This window comes from Populus alba, chromosome 1 (genome assembly GCF_005239225.2).
Source record: "Populus alba chromosome 1, ASM523922v2, whole genome shotgun sequence".
In the NCBI taxonomy this organism is placed as follows: Eukaryota; Viridiplantae; Streptophyta; class Magnoliopsida; order Malpighiales; family Salicaceae; genus Populus; species Populus alba.
This window is the reverse complement of record NC_133284.1, coordinates 49,538,138-49,555,248: the sequence shown is the minus strand read 5'-3', so window position 1 is coordinate 49,555,248 and position 17,111 is coordinate 49,538,138. Positions and strand designations below refer to the sequence as shown.

Below are 17,111 nucleotides of genomic sequence, written 5' to 3'. Positions count from 1 at the left end.
TTTTTAGTATATATCTAGTTGATAATGAATGTGTTTTTAAGATTGCTTGAAATAGAATTTAATATAGATTATCATAAAAATATTTACTATGGTTGAATAAATGAAAATATATTAAATGTGACTGTCAAAATCTTATAAAGTAAGGATCCATTAAAAACAAGAAATTTGCAATTGGGTCAACCTATCAGCATCTTCCATTTGCTTTCCATCTCCATCTCCTACTCTCTATCTCTATTTTGGTCAACCAACCACCATATTTAATTCCCTTCACCTCCCCCCCTCTCCCTCTTCTTTATAAGCCAGCCAGCCAGCCGGCCCTTATATCCCCAGCTCATTATACTCTAATTTTCTCCACACGCTAAAACCATGGATATTGAAGAAACCCAGCTTCATCGCTGCCCATCTGATACCGATCTTGATTTCAGCTTCACCTCCACCGCCACTGACCGCACTTGCGCCTCCTCAAGTGCACGTTCTAGTCTAACACTCAGCTTCAACGACCGCCTTTCCACCATCACAACGACAACAACAAGCTCTCTCCACCACCGTAAATGTGATCAGCACTGGTCAGCTATAAAAACAGCCACCAGCCTCTCAACAGATGGCAGACTCCACCTCCGCCACCTCAAACTCCTCCGCCATCTTGGTACCGGAAATCTTGGCCGGGTCTTTCTTTGCCAACTTAGAGACTTCAACAATGCAAACTTTGCTTTGAAAGTTATGGATAAAGATTCTTTAACCAAGAAAAAATTATCGCAAGTTCAGATGGAAGGTGAGATTCTCTCCATGCTAGACCACCCTTTCTTGCCTACACTCTATGCCCATCTTGAAGTCTCTCATTACAGCTGCCTTTTGATTGATTATTGCCCGAATGGAGATCTTCACTCTTTGCTACGTAAGCAGCCTGGTAACCGGTTACCGGTCCAGGCTGTCAAGTTCTTTGCTGCTGAGGTCTTGGTAGCTTTGGAGTATTTGCATTCCCTAGGTGTTGTTTACCGGGATCTAAAGCCGGAGAACATATTATTACGTGAAGATGGTCATATAATGTTGTCTGACTTCGATTTGTGCTTCAAAGCTGATGTTGTCCCCACTTTTGATAGAAGGGTCCACAGAAAAAGAATGGCGGGGTCCATGAGAAGAGGTGGTGATTGTTTTGGTACGTTTAGCCGGAGGGGAGTAGTGGAGGAGGAAGTGGTGGAGGAGGAGTTTGTGGCGGAGCCCACGGCAGCTTTGTCGAGATCATGTGTTGGGACCCATGAATACTTGGCTCCTGAGTTGCTGTCTGGAAATGGTCATGGTAATGGAGTGGATTGGTGGGCTTTCGGGGTTTTGCTCTATGAATTATTGTATGGAACGACACCGTTTAAGGGAGGGAGTAAAGAGAGCACCTTGCGCAATATAGCATCGAGTAAGCACGTGAACTTCCATGTGATGGAAGGGGAAGGTAAAGGAATGGAAGAGGCTAAGGATCTGATCGAGAAGTTGTTAGTCAAGGATCCAAGGCAGAGGCTAGGGTGCACCAAGGGTGCCACAGACATTAAAAGACACTCTTTTTTTTATGGGATCAAGTGGCCTTTGATAAGGAACTATAAGCCACCTGAGGTTCGAGGGCTTGTGGCAAAAAAAGGGAAGAGCCACTCAAGTGGTCACGTGCTAGGGGGTGTTTCATCCCCTAGGAGGAAGTGTTGGTGGAGGCTGTGGAAGAAGGGTGGCGGCGGCCTTGGCAACTTGTTGAGAAATAAGGGATCGAGTCCAAGATATTATCTTTTGAATAACAGCCAACATTACAATGGTAATTATCATCATTATAAGGTTAGGAAATGTGCTTAGTTGATTAATCAGTAAGGGTATCTCAAATCATACATTTAGCTTTGAGGACTTTGTATAATTAGATCATAGAAGGGTGACGAGATATGTCAATTTTGGAGAGGTACCTTCTTATTTTTCTTTTACACACTGTACATGGATCGGATTACTGTTAATGAAGATTCATACTTTTAGTTGTTGAGTTTTGTCCTTGTTGAAATACACACACAGTCGGTGCTCATGAGTAGTGATCATCTTCTTTTCCAAATCCATCCATCCTTTCCTCGAAGTAATGCAAGTTTTCAACAGCATATGTCATTTTGGCATTTAGGATGACAATGAGGTTGATTTTTTAGGTCACGAGAAAAAAACACTAAATAATATCTAAACCATGCTCGGATTGACAAGTTTATTTGTTAAAATTTGTAATCAAAACCTAATTTATGTTGAGTTTTAATCTAAAATAATTTGATATTAATCTTTTAATCTAAAATGGTTTGATATTAATCTAGCTAAACTTAATTGATCTAATACGTTGATTCATAATTTAATTCATCTTGTAAATCTATTCAAACTCAATTAAAATAATAAAATTTTAATAAAAAAAAAGTTAGATAAAATAACTTGTGGACTAACACATTAACCTAATAACCCAAATCATTTACCGAGTCAAACCTTAAACCATCTGATAGCTATTTTTAAATAAGTCTAGTAATTAGTTTTTCTCTCTTTTATCCCAAAGAAAATGCAACACATATTAGCTCAAAACATATTTAACCTTACACTGAATTACTAGGTTTGATTATTGGCTAAAAAGTTTGGGCATGAAGCCCATGGATTGTCCATCTTAAAGAGGTTTTGCTATTCAAACTAATCCATGTACAAAATGAACTCTCTTGAATGTTTGACAATTGAAGGGATGTGAGGTAAACACAGCAATTATTTCCATGCCAATAAAGATGTCCAAGTCCAAGTTTCTGTAATGGCGCAGGCAACAGTTGAAGCCTCAATATGGGCAAATTTGCAAATAGGGCCAGGTCCTAAACAATCTAGGAAAATTTGCTGGAAGTTTGTTTAAACTCTTTTTTTTCTTTATTTTCTTGAATAAATTCTAATTTTTAATCTTCTGGATTTTTCATCCAACACTTCAATATGTAATATGACCTTGAAGTAGAATTAAAAGGAAAAAACTTTCATTTTAATCTGTTTATTTTTTTTTTCCTTGGCCTTTTTTTTTACTAATGTTGATGGAATGGACCAATCTTATGTCGGTTCAAGTAATATTATGCTTCCATAGGCACCAATCATTTCTAGAAATCAAAATTTAGAGAATGATTATACTTCTTTTTTCATGATTTTTACACCATTTTATACACAATCATAACACATCAAACTGTTTAATTGTAATTATTCGTGCATATTTTAATATCTTGTTTAGCATAGTTGTTTCCTTAATAATAGAATGTTGCAAGGTCATGATCTCTTTACTGTGGATCGGAAGAAGAGACATGTAGACTCCCTGCCAACCCACTAACCAAGAAGGGAAGACACACAGATCACGGTCTAGAAGCAAACCATTACACGAGGAAAAATGCAATGGCAGGTCTGACAACAATGGTGGAGAAGAAGAATGTTATTGATCGATGATCAAAGAATGTCCATGTCTCATCTCTATCGTTTTTCACCCCTCTTATACCTTTCAAGCTACCACATTGACCTGTTCACCTTTTTGATCAAAGAATTGGGTTGTATTCCTAAAGTCCGCTAGCTTCACCTTTTTGAGAATAACCTTCAGGGAAGTATTCCCAGGGAACTTGGAGAGTTAACACAGTTACAAAATATTGACCTGTCTAAAAATAATCTGACAGGTACAATTCCTATAGAGGTTCAAAACCTAACATATCTAGAGGAGTTGCAGCTTTTCAGCAATTATCTTGAGAGTCATATTCCTTTCCTCATTGGGTATAATAGTAACCTCTCGTCCTTGACTTATCTTCATACCTTCATACCTATGCAAGTATGAGAAACTGATGTTTTTGGGCCTTGGATCAAATAGGTTGTTTATAAACATCACTTTTGGTCTGAAAACTTGCTAGTCTCTTAAACAGCTAATGCTAGGTGGTAACCTGCTTGCTGGAAGTCTCCCTGTTGATTTATATCAACTTCAGAATCTTTCTTCGCTTGATATATATCAAAATCGATTCTCCGGGTCTATACCCCCTGGTGTAGGCAAACTCGGGAAACTGAAGAGGTTGTTGCTCTTGTCAGATAACTATTTTACTAGGGAAATTCCTCCTGAGATAGGAAACCTGACACAGCTTGTTGCATTCAACATTTCTTCCAATTGTCTCTCAGGAGAAATTCCTCGTGACTTGGGAAATTGCATGGGACTTCAGAGGCTTGATCTTAGTCGGAACCAATTCACAGGCTCTGTTCCAGAAGAAATTGGCAAGCTAATGAACGTATAAATCCCGTATAAATCCCGAAGCTTTCAGACAACAGATTGACCGGAGAAATTCCAAGTACCTTATGTAGTCTAAGCAGACTGACAGAGCTGCAAATGGGAGGAAATCTTTTTTTCTGGTGCCATACCTGTCGAGCTTGGTCAACTTGATAGTCTTCAGATTGCTCTCAACATTAGCCATAATCGTCTTTCTGGTAAAATTCCCAATGATTTAGGGAAATTTCATCTGTTAGAATCACTCTACTTGAACGAGAACCAACTTCTTGGTGACGTTCCTGGCATCTTTCAGTGAGCTGTTCAGCCTTCTAGTCTGCAATCTTTCTAAAAGTAACCTGGTAGGACCAGTGCCAAATAACCCTGCATTTCTACGAATGGACTACACAAACTTTGCTGGCAACAATGGCTCGTGCAAATCAGGTTCGTACCATTGTCATCCAGTGATCCCATTTCCTACTCCTAACAAAAACTGGATCAAGGAGAGTTCATCCAGAGCGAAACTAGTGGCCATTATTTCTGGTGCTATTGGGTTACTTCCTCTGTTTTTCATAGTGGGAATTTGTTGGGCTATGATGCGTCGTCAACCTGCTTTTATTCCTCGTGAAGATGCAACAAGGCATGATGTGGTAGACAACTATTATTTTCATCTTATGAATTTTATCTTTATTCTAGATTTATAAATAAAATATTAGATTTATTAATCTAATATTATATGAATATTAAAAATAATTTAAATTTATATCAATAATAAATATATATATTTATATAAACATAATATTATCACGTATAACCAACCAGAATCACCGTAAAAAAGCTGAAGAAGTCTCGCAGTGAAGTAGCTAGTTGTGACCACATCTTCCGCTCTGAGATACTGACCCTCGGAAACATTAGACACCGTAATATTGTTAAGCTCTTTGGCTTCTGCTACCATCAGGACTACAATATTCTCCTATATGAATATATGCCAAATGGGAGTCTTGGAGATCATCTTCTTGGCAGTGTCCAAACATGTTCACTGGACTGGAATGCTCGTTATAATATTGGTCTTGGAGCAGCAGAGAGGGTTTGTGGATGAAATCAATTCATGATTCAGTGCTAACATCTGAGATATTTGATGTCAGAAAAGAACAACAGAGGTGATGTCTTTAGTTCTCAAAACTGCGTTGCCTGCAACCAGCACATCTCCACTTAATAGGCCAACAATGAGAGAGGTCATCGCAGTGATGATTGATGCTAGGGAGGCAGCTGTGAATTCTCCATCAGAATCCCCTCAGATGAAGACACTTGCCTCAGAAGGTTAGAAATGCATTTTTATTTTCCTTTGTTATCTCATTTGAAAACATTATGCACGAGGCCCATGCTTCCATTACTAAAATGATTGGTTAAGGACTTAAGGTGACAAAAGTTCTAGTGTTTTGCAGATTGAATACAAGGTAAGGGATATTTTATCCTACAGAGACTACTAGCAGTTTGAAGATCTTCTGCAATTCATGTGTTGATCCTGTGAGCTCATATATATATATATATATATATATATATATATATATATATATATATAATTCCTGACAAAGTTTATATTCTCTCATTTGCTTATGCTAGTACTTTTATCCTCCCTCAACTGGATATTGGATTATTAATCCCTGTCAGAAAATTAAGCCTCGCTGAATTGGTATAATTAACTTAAAATTACATAACATCTCTCTAAACTTTTCTCGTCCATCTTATGCTTCTCTGTTTATGTGAAAGTTTATTAATTTCACTAGATGATTCAATGCTTGATGTTGATGCCTGTCTGCAACTTGTACACTCCTCTCAGAAACTTGCTAGTAAGTTTGGCAAACGTCATTTTAGTCCAAGGAAAAATTGAATCCCCATCCCCACTTTGTCCATACACAATTTAATATCTAAAATCTTGTGTGAAATTTCTGTTTTCTACATTAATTTGTTAAATAAATATTAAGTTGATGTAATTAAATACATACTTAAAATGATGATAGCCCACTTCTACAAGCCTATGCATTTAAATGATCAGTTGTACACTGTAAATGATCTTACATGGTTTACAGAGGTCATTTTCTGGGCTTCAAGTCCAGCCATCGCCATTAGTTTCCCATAATTAATTCTCTCCGTTCATATGAACTTTCTTCGGTGGGATTTGATCTCGATTATTTGGAATGACATTAAAAATACTTTCTGTGATTGTACTTATTCTGCTTGGCATTTGCAGTTGAGATTTTAATGACAACCAACCAAATCAAGTTAAATGCCATGCATGGTGAAGGACAGAAGCCTTTTTGGCATGATAAGGAATCCCCAAAAGGCCAAACCCAAATCAAATAAAATGTTTCTCCATGTTTTTAAAATACAGAAATTCACGTTAAAATTATCACAATACCGATTCATTTTATATTTTTGTCAATGTTTTTATCTCCTGTATTTATCAACCTAGAATACCGAGAGTTGAGGTGCACTGCAGGTTCAAATTCAAACCATGCACCAAGTAAAGAAAATGAGCATGTCTTCACTCCTTCAATAACTCGGCGATAAAGAGGAAGACAGAGTCTTTTCTTAAGAAAGAAGTCATCTTTTCAAGGTGGAAGATGCAGGAAGATGTATCTTGTTTCCACAAGGCACAAAACACCTTTACTAGAAAATGGCATCTTATCTCTTGGACAAAGCATTAAAATGGAACACCAAAATATGAATCTGTTGGATCTCAAGAAAGAAGTCCATGGTTTTTCTAGGATCACAAAATAGGCAAGGAAGTGTGAATGACAACCTACCTACCATGATATATACCAAGAAAGTAATCAAGGTACGTAGCCATTGTTTGTTTCTCATTAATGCAATTGAAGGACCCTTACTCCATTTGAACATAATGTCCATGCTTCTGAAATCTTATCGTCTCAAAATATCCACTTGTTTCCTGTTTCCAGCCCACAGAAGCGCTAACCACCATCCAGCAGCACCTGGTTTTTAACTTTTCCTCCCCCTTCTCTCTCTCTGTCCTGCTATTGGCGCCCCTTGTTTTTTTGCAGCCCTGACAAAGCCAAATTGGCCTTAGTATCAAGTAAGGGAAGAAGCACTCTCAGCAAATGAAGCACTTCTATTTTATGCTACTGTGCATTATCCATGATCATCAGTATATTTAATTAGTTCCAACAGATTTGGCATGCAATTGAATGAGCAAGCCCTGGCCAATGAGATATCAAGTCGATCCTCTTAGTTGTGTAAAAGAAGAAGAACAAGGCGTAATTAAGAGCACTTCAGACAGCAGCATTAATTATATATTAATGCTATCTTCAGGATGGTTCCAGCACCACGAGACAGGTTAATTAAATCCAAGGAAGGATCTTAGCCTTCGACAAAGCTCCAATGCATTATTATTCTATTTCTATAGTTGATTGACATCTTCCCGTAAAGAGGGCGTTGAGAATTATCTAGTTGCATGTATTCCAGAACACCCTATTTGATTTAGATATCATTCAACAATATTCATTAAATGATAGGCATTTTTTTCCACATAGAATCCATGCAGATTTTTCTTGTTGCCTGCATTGCATCAATCAACCTATCAAATTACTGTGTTTGAAACATTTATCCATCATCTTCAACAAAGAATCAACAGTGCTTTCTTCAAGTAATTCAATGCCTTTTTTAAAAAAAAATTAAGGTTTTGAGTTCGAGCTTGTATATGAAATACACTATTATTAAAAGAGTTTTATTTTTTAATGGATCGACTGAGCTCAACTGGATTGGATTAGACAGTAAAATATCATCTCCAACAGGGATATTTACTTAGTTTATTCAATTCGATCAGTAACACTAATGATCTATCCAGCTCAACCGATCCAGTGAATTTTCAGATACCAAAAAAATATCATCTTCAGCAGGGATCTTTACTTAGTTTTTCAAGTCTAGTTTATTCAATTCGATCAGCAACACTAATGATTCTGTTGTGTCGCTCAGTCCGTGTTCCTTGCTGATGTAATCTTAGGCAGGCACGATCCCACTCTCATTTTTCTCTTACTGTCCCTCTCCTTGCTCTCTCTTCCTCTAAGTGTGCGGAAGAGGGGATATATATAGCTCATAATTTCTGGGACAACTCAAGAAATGTTATTATATGATCTCAGCCAATGGCACCCCAAGCCATACTCCTTCGCCATTGGACTAGGATATAAGATAATTGACAAATGACAAGTGAAAATAAAAGCTCACAAGTTGTCATTCTGAAAATAAAATATATCATTTTTAATGAATAAATATAAAATTTGGAACTGTGGTTGAGAGGGATTTTAAATTAGTTTTTTCTTGAATTTTTTTTTTTTTAAATCAGCATATCAAAATTATAGTAAATATTAAAAAAAACATTTATTTAATTGTTTTTCAAGAAAAAAATATATTTAAAAAGCAATTGAAATCAGAATAAGAGTGTTAAACATCCTAATTAATGCTATCCCTAGGGTAGCTTTTTCAACTGCAGGAAGAGAAAGTTGACAGGTGAACTTACTGAAAATGGGAAGAGGGGCCTAAATTACTGTCATTTTCTGTGCATTATTTTCATCAATTTGCATGCATGAGAAGCTGGCATGCATAACACCTTTCCCAATCCATGCATGTATATATGTGCATCATAAATGCTCCATTGTGTACCCTCCTATAAATGCTTGTGTGTAGCTTCACACATTTTACAGCTGCACACTACTTGCTTTTGCTTTCCTTCTCATCAGTTAAACTAAGGCTTTCACACACTTGCGAAATTCCGTTCTTCCAATGATGAAAAGGTGGTTTTCCGGCGTAACAAAAGCTTCTTTCAGGTGTAAAGAGGCCGTTTCTTTGTGGGTTTTTGCAGCAAAGCTAGAGGGTTTTGGAACTGGACTTTTCATTAGATCAGTTCTGAAGAATTCCGTCCTTGCTGCATCTACTTGTATTTTTTCACTAGGTATGCCTCTCCTTGTACTGTATATCTTCGTTTTCTGGTCTGGCTAATGGAAAACTAGTTCACATCCAGGGAAACTTTTTCAACTTCTTTTTTCTTCCTTCAAAACACTGCATTTCAGCCCTTCTGGCAGCATTTTAGCTGAATCCTGTTAGAGATGGCTTCATGCCTTCATGTATATTAGTGTTAAGATAAGAGTTTTGTTTTCACCTTTAAAGATGTATGACTGTGTTCCATGCATATATGCACTTCTAGCTAGTTGCTGACTCCACACTTGTCTCCAATGTCCATGATCAGCTAGCTAGGCTTCCACTTGCTGCATAAAGAAACTTCCACTGACATTAGATAGAGACAGAAAGAATACAATTATATACACATAATTAATCCACACTTTAAGTAAGGCATATATAATAATATATATTTGCTTAATCTGTCAAAGAAATTATTTATTCTATGAAAATATCAGTATTCATTTGGATGCTAGCTCTTCCTTAACCTCTTTGCATGATTCTCAAAATTTGGCCTTGGTTTTGCAGGAGGGGCTCTAGTGGGATTAATCATAGGAGCCATGAAAGGTCAGACAACAGAAACTGGGTTTCTTCGTGGCTCTGGAGTAGGTGCTGTTGCAGGTGCCATCACTGCTGTTCAATTGCTAGAATCAATTACTAATGGTGAACCATTGTCCAAGGTAAATAATATTCATATCCACTATATAAATACACCAGCATTTCAACGAGTTTCACAAGAAAAAAAAAACAAAGGATAAAAATTACATACATCTGCTTTGAATATTGATATGGTATTTCTCACTGCTGTACACAGCATCATGATTGTCTCTTTCAATTTAAGAGGGAGGGCCTTGCGCTTTAGAATCCAAAGTAAAGGGGACTTTACTTTTTTACAGGTTGCTCTCTTGCACAGCTTGTTGAATGGGAAGGTATTCATGGAATGGGTAGGTCCTGCGGTGCTAAAAGCCTACCAATGGCAGGTGAGGAGACCTGTTCAATTTGCATACCAATAGTTCTTAGAATAGATTGTTGAACGTACTATGTGGGACTTAATCAGGCTTGTAAATCTCCCAGGTTAATGCAATGGAAACAACTTACAGAGAAATATCAGACATTTATGACACAAGTGAAGTTAGAGGCTTGTCCGAGGATTGTATCAAAAGACTTCCTGAATGTACATTCAAATCTGACAATAACATTGTTGAACAATGCTGCCTCGCCTTTAGTTGTGCTATTTGCTTGCAGGTACTGAGCTTATTGTCTTTGAGTGATTATTTTAGCTCTGTGAGGAAATCATTGTAATCTTGCTTTTAACAGATTTTAACATTTTTTTTTTGTCAGGATTTCAAGGATGGAGATTCAATGAGAAAACTTCCCCGCTGTGGACACTACTTTCATCTGTCCTGTCTAGATAAATGGCTGGCTAGAAACGGATCTTGCCCAAATTGTAGAAATTATGTGTGTGATGACAATGATGTATAGTTCTAGATCACTTGTTTCCACTCACAAATTAATATCAAAAAAGGAAAAAAAAGAAAAGAAAAAAGAAAGGGGAGGTGGTTTTGGCCTTTCTGGGTTGCAAGACGTTGCTTGAACAATATGGAATGTGTTAGCATGATGTCCATTAATGGAAGTACAAGGCTCGACTGAAGGAAAATGAACACTCCTGTTCTGTTCTGTACGTGCGGTATGTTGTGCCATAGATAACTAGATTAATTATTTTTACAGAAGACGATGACTTTTTGTTTTTCTATAAAACATTGACCTGGTGAAGTTTAAATTGGGATGGATCAAATTAACCGAGTCATTAAAAATTCAATTAAATATCAAATTTAAGGATATCAATATCTTATCAAATTAAACTAAAAATATTATCCGATTCGAGCTTAAGTTTTTTCTTACATACTTGATGATAGAGTTTAATAATTATGTTTTTTGGGATTTGTCCCGTGTTCAATAAAAGAAGTGCAACTAAACTTACAAAGGTGAGCATATTTGGTGGTGATCATATTATTTTCTTTATTGGTAATCATGTTATTTTTAAAACTATTAAAAAATTCTATAAAAAGAAAAAAAAAACATTTGAAGAATGAAAAAAATGGAAGAAATAGAAAAACCCGAGTAAATCTTTAACCTTGTAATATGTTAAATTCTAGACTTGAACTCAACTAAAAAATCTTAACGCCTAATAAATTTAATGTCAAATGATAAAATCAATTAATTTAATTAAAAAAACAAAATTCTTTTTAAAAGGACAAAACTACAAAGATCAAGAAAAAAACTAGAGACAATCTGTGTTATTTTAAAAATAATTAAAAAATCTCATAAAAAGTAAAAGAAAAAAAAACAAAAACATATACTAATAGATGACACTATAAAAAAAAAGCTTGAAAAATACAAGAAGCAAACTCGAGTCAATTTTTATAAACTAAAGTTAATTTTTTAAACTTGCAATTCATTAAATTTTATATTTAAATTCAATCAAAAAGTTAAATACCTGATGAATTAAATATTAACTAATAAAATTTTAAAAAAAAACTTGTAGAAAAATAGAAATAAAAAGAAAGTGCTACCATGTTCTTGAACTTACTTGCCAATAAAGAAAATAGTATGATCACCGATTCACCAGCAAATCTGCTCACCTACCGTAAGTTAAGTTGCACTTTGCTTACTGAAGAAGGGACAAACTCCAAAACATGCATGCAAAAGGCCTAGGAAGAGTAGCGAGCTTGCTTCCACACTAATTCAATGCATTTGATTCCGGTAACTTAGACTGCTGTAATAATTATTTTTTTATTTAAAAATATATTACAATAATATTTTTTATTTTTTTTAAAATCATTTATAATATCAGCACATTAAAATAATCTAAAAATATTAAATAATATTAATTTAAAATAAAAAATATAAATTAATTTTTTAAAAGAATATTTTTAAAAGCTTCGGTTAAAAATAGTCAAATTGATAAATGATGGCCTTTGACAGTATTGTTTATATTAATATGACCCTATGGGCTTCCAAACTCAGTTGAGCCCAAAACAACGGGACCAGAGAATTTAAACACCTAATGCATAAACCCTTTCCACTTACTTACTAGTTTCTACTTTCTACTGTCAGCAACCAAAATTGAAAACAAGGAATTAATGGTGTTATTTGGTCACCAGACTTTATTCTTATGCCATAGCTATCCTTTACTCTTTTTGTTCTTAATTCATCCTTCTAACCTTGTTTGTGAGCATCTTTCTTGTTTCCTTTAATAATAACCCTCACAGAAAAAATAATAAACATTGAAACATATATAAATAAATCATTTAATATAACCAAATTTACTTTAAAAATGATGGATTTGATCGTCCTTAACCCTTAATGGTTATGGATATGTGGGGGTGGAGGATAATATTGGGATAAAAACAAGTATGAGGACTAAAAGTGACAAGATTAAGAGTAGGATTAGATGCACCATTAACTTAAAAAAACTACATCTAAAGTATCACCTGCAACCAAATTAAGAAAACTGCAAACAAGAGAGAAAATGTCGTGGTGTGCTCTAAAACCCTTAAATGTCTCGTTGATGAACGCCGGCGCAGTGCGCAACCGAACCCCTTTTTCCATCGGCGGCATTGGTTGCGCCTCCGTCATCAACACCGGTCTCTGGCGGCAGTGTTGTTCAACTCGATTAGCCACTCCTCCTTTCGCTTCCTTGACCACTTACACTTTACCTCGTAACTCTCTATCTCTCTCTCTCTCTCTAGTTTTATCTTCTTATTTCGAATTCTACATGGGGACTTGATTAGCTAAATGCGTGTAACTAAGTTAGTTGGATATAAAGTTTGAGACTTTATGAGAAATGATATCTGGGTTTTGGTTAATGTGTGATAGTATGAATAGAGTAAAAAATCTTGGATTTTTCACGGGAATTGATTTGTGGGTTTTTGTTAATATGTGTGAATGATCAACATTGTAGAAAAGTATGGCAATTTTGTAGTGTTGGGTTTGATGGTATTGGTTTGATAGATGTGGAGAGTTGAAAATTTTTAATATTTTTGATAATTGACTGGTGTTTTTGTTTGGAAATGATGTATTGGGTTTAGAAATTTATGAATGACTTTTTGAGACTTGTTTGTTTAATGTGTGATTGTTTTGCTAGGAAAGAGTGTCATTTGTATGGGGTTCGATTTTGCGGTTATTTTGCTAGAAAGGAGGTTGATTTATTTTGGGATTCGATTTTGTGGCTTTGATGGCTGACGGTGGCAAATGTATGCTTTGATTGTAGCTAAAAAGGAGGCTGTTAAAACTGACAAGGCACCAGCTGCATTGGGACCATATTCTCAAGCAATTAAATCCAATAACCTAGTATTTGTTTCAGGTGTTTTAGGTCTCATTCCAGAGGTATGATTCAATGCTCCATTTCCATTTTGAATGACTGTTTGATGTCTTTCCATATTTTCCTGTTCTTTTGGTTTTTGTGATTTGTACTTTTGGAGGAGGATGGATGTTGGAGTATAAAATATGCTTTTGTTGGGGTCCTTAATTATTCTACTGTTGCATGCTTGTTGAGATCAAACCACGCTACTGCATATGTTAAGTTATTTTTTTCTTAGAATCACTTTCTTGTATACTTGCAATATGATTTCTGATACTCTTATGCAGACTGGGAAGTTTGTCTCGGAGAATGTTGAGGATCAGACAGAACAGGTATAAGCAGCTCCTGAGTTAGAATTTCTTGTTGTGCACTTCTTTTTCTTTTTATTTTTTCTGTTGAGTTGGTGTTCAGCTCAAGAGGCTAGCTTCAGTGGTTTTAGCAATTTTATTTCTTAGTTTTGTGTACTCTGCATTTTATGATCAGCCTATTTTTATCTGAAGATATGCTGAAATTGTAGCGTGCAGTCTTTTCCACTGATATAATGTTTCCTCTTAGATATCAGTGTGAGCTTGGCGTAAATGTTATTGATTGTGCAATTTCTCTCCTCTTTTATCTCCCTCTTCAAAAATGTTATTCTGGGTTCGATTTAGTTGTATTTATGCCAAATTGCTTCTGCCCTATTTTGTTGATTGGTCTTAGTTTGACTGCAATTGTGCGTAGCTTCTCAGTTTCAAGCTGATAAGCAGATTAATACTGACAGATTGACTTTATGAACTTGACAGTTACTTAAGAATATGGGGGAGATACTGAAAGCTAGTGGTAGCGACTATTCCTTAGTAGTAAAGACAACAATAATGTAGGGTTCTCTTTTTGCCTTGCAATATTTATTTTTTATTGAAGATTGGAAAGAGAATTGACTCTGTCCTGGTTTGTACTTTGTTGTTTTCTGCAGGTTGGCTGACTTGAAAGACTTCAAGAAAGTGAATGATATCTATGCAAAATGTATGTTATGATCGAATTGTTTTGTGCAGATTATTTGTACTGTCATGTTATGGAGCATAAAGGTTTTCCCCTAGTTTGTGTTGCAAATTACCATGTCTACAATACATTGGACCTGCCAGTAACAAGAAAATGAGAATATTGTATATCACTCTGCAAATGTAGAATATGCTTTAGTGAAAAACTTCAATTCCTGGCATGGCAGGTGCTTTCCAAATCCACCCACACTGACTATTAAGTTTTCTACATTTGAATGATAATGCATGTTATTTTTTAACACTATGCAGTACAGACCAAAAATCTGGATCTGTATAATCAGAATATGTAGGTAAGACTTCTACATAGGTTAAGAATTGTCCCTTACAGTTGTAGCAGGATTGATAAACATTCAATACATCTATTGATGATCAACTTAGGATGTTGACTGAAACTGGAATATGTGAATCGCCTTTTGGCTAACCTTGATCATTATGCATATTTTCTTCATTTTTCTGGTAGAGTTTTGGCAAGTCCGAGCTACTCTGTAGCATCAAATTCTTTGCCAATAAGTGCTTACTGGATAACATTTAAGCTTCTGAAGGATCAGTTTATGACATAAGAGCATGTATCTGGAAATTTCCTTATAAAGTATTTTTGTCCCTTGATGAGAAAATGATAATTTGTTATCTGGCATCTGACACCATTGCAGTTTGCAACCTAAGTTAATAATATGGTTTGTGTTACAGACTTCCCTGCACCATTTCCTGCTCGCTCAACATATCAGGTAGCAGCATTGCCATTGGATGCCAAGATTGAAGTCGAGTGCATTGCTGAACTTCCCCAAAAGGTGGAGCCTCAGCCAGTTTCGCTCGCGTGACCTAAGTTAACAATGTGAAGGAATTCATCTGGCACTTTTCAGAAGTTGTTCAAGTTAATAAAAGTGGGAGGGGCCGGCGGCATACATGACAATGGGGTTCTACTCTGTCTTACTTCCCCTTGGATGTCTTTCCCATCATTAGTAAACAACTGGACATGCTTGAGAACATGGGGCAAGAAGCCCCATGGTAGTCATGGAACCAAAAAAATGAACAAACATTGAGGAATTTACAGCTTTCTCTGTAAGTGCCATTATTGGATGAATGTGTAACTTAGTGAAGTTGGAGCCAGAACTTTAAAGCCTTGCATGTTGCAATCTTTTTGTTAACCTCGCGTCTGACGCAGCACCTCTTCTCATCGTGCATAAGAAGGCTCGAGTTTAATACTAATTTAGAGTGCCATCGTGCATGCATTACTCACATGTGATTGTTGGGTTAGGTATAGCTAATAACTTCAGGTTATAGAAGCTGTTTAAAGTTTCCAGTAGTAATCCAAAATGGTTGATAAATGGTACTCAAGAAAGTCACAGGACCCGCTACCACAGCAACTCAATTACAATTACATTATAATTATAATTGCAAAATCATATATTATAATTTATGTTTATCTTTCAGCTTTTTAATTTAGTTCTTAGCTAGTGTTAACAATTTTTTTTCAGAATTTTTAATTTATTTTATTAAATACATGTATTAACTTTTCTACCATAGCCTACACGTCAGAACCACAATCTACAATGGTTATTACTATTATTTTTATATATATAAAAAAATACCTTTGGATAATGAAATAAGGATGGCCTTTCACATCATTTTGAACTCTAAAGGTTCAGTTAGAGGTTTTCTTATATAAATAATTTTTTCTTCCAGGTTTTATATGTCAAAAATCTTCCTCTTTCTTCCCAAAATAAGGAAGAATTTTAACGGTCGATGACACGGGTGTCGGGAGTGGTATAGCCATTAAAATAGTAATGTGAAGTTAAAAATTCAAGAATAAGAATAACATTGAGAGGAGTATATATTTTTATTAAATGTTTTTTTTCAAGTTTTTTTAGCTTTTTTTATGTGCTGCTGTATAATGTTGAACTTCAAGATTTTTTATAGACGAAAATCCTAAATAATTAAAAAATTTAAAATAATACAAGAAAATTTAAATTTAAACAAAAATATTTACCGATTTAACTTATTTTATTCAGTCAACTAATTTTCAATTAGTAGACCGGTTCTTTTGTTTTTCAAAACTAAAATATAGTTTATTTTCAACTTGTTTGGTTGTTAACAAGGAATACCCAATTTTTTTAATTAATTTTTTTTTATATTTATCCTTTAATATTGGATTGGTTGAGAAATAAATTTTATAATTATTTTTATTTGTTTTCTATAAGATTTAAATAAATATCTATTTTAATATTGATACTTGATATCACAAAAATTTATTTTTTAATCATATAATTATTTAAAAATAAAATTTAAAAATAAATTTTTTAAATTAAATAGATCCAAATTACAGGGTGATCGAAATCAATCTAATACTTCATTTTTTATTTTTAAGTCTTTTTCTTTTTTTAAAAAAAATTATAATCATATCAGCTTTTACATTTTTAATTAAAAATTTGAGTAGACAGAGATCCAAAGGTTTTAAGATTTAGCCGCTTTACCATTTTTGATGAAATTACAAAGAATC

The 17,111-nt window shown here is 35.0% G+C and overlaps 3 protein-coding genes across 3 annotated transcripts; all 3 read left to right on the top strand.

Annotated features, from left to right (window-relative positions):
- The first annotated feature begins 204 nt into the window (after nt 1-204).
- LOC118036674 (serine/threonine-protein kinase WAG1) lies at nt 205-2,008 on the top strand. The gene has a single exon (XM_035042459.2). The coding sequence runs from the start codon at nt 367-369 to the stop codon at nt 1,828-1,830; it is 1,464 nt and encodes a 487-aa protein (XP_034898350.1). The 5' UTR covers nt 205-366; the 3' UTR covers nt 1,831-2,008.
- Nucleotides 2,009-8,658: 6,650 nt separating this feature from the next.
- LOC118036669 (NEP1-interacting protein-like 1) lies at nt 8,659-10,812 on the top strand. Its single transcript, XM_035042452.2, has 5 exons — nt 8,659-9,209; nt 9,743-9,894; nt 10,111-10,194; nt 10,289-10,459; nt 10,556-10,812. Exons 1-5 carry the CDS (start codon nt 9,041-9,043, stop codon nt 10,694-10,696), a joined length of 717 nt encoding a protein of 238 aa, XP_034898343.1. The 5' UTR covers nt 8,659-9,040; the 3' UTR covers nt 10,697-10,812.
- A 1,879-nt stretch (nt 10,813-12,691) lies between these two features.
- LOC118036672 (reactive Intermediate Deaminase A, chloroplastic-like) lies at nt 12,692-15,759 on the top strand. The gene is made up of 6 exons (XM_035042455.2): nt 12,692-12,936; nt 13,488-13,603; nt 13,865-13,909; nt 14,360-14,433; nt 14,530-14,579; nt 15,302-15,759. Exons 1-6 carry the CDS (start codon nt 12,747-12,749, stop codon nt 15,430-15,432), a joined length of 606 nt encoding a protein of 201 aa, XP_034898346.1. The 5' UTR covers nt 12,692-12,746; the 3' UTR covers nt 15,433-15,759.
- Nucleotides 15,760-17,111: the final 1,352 nt, after the last annotated feature.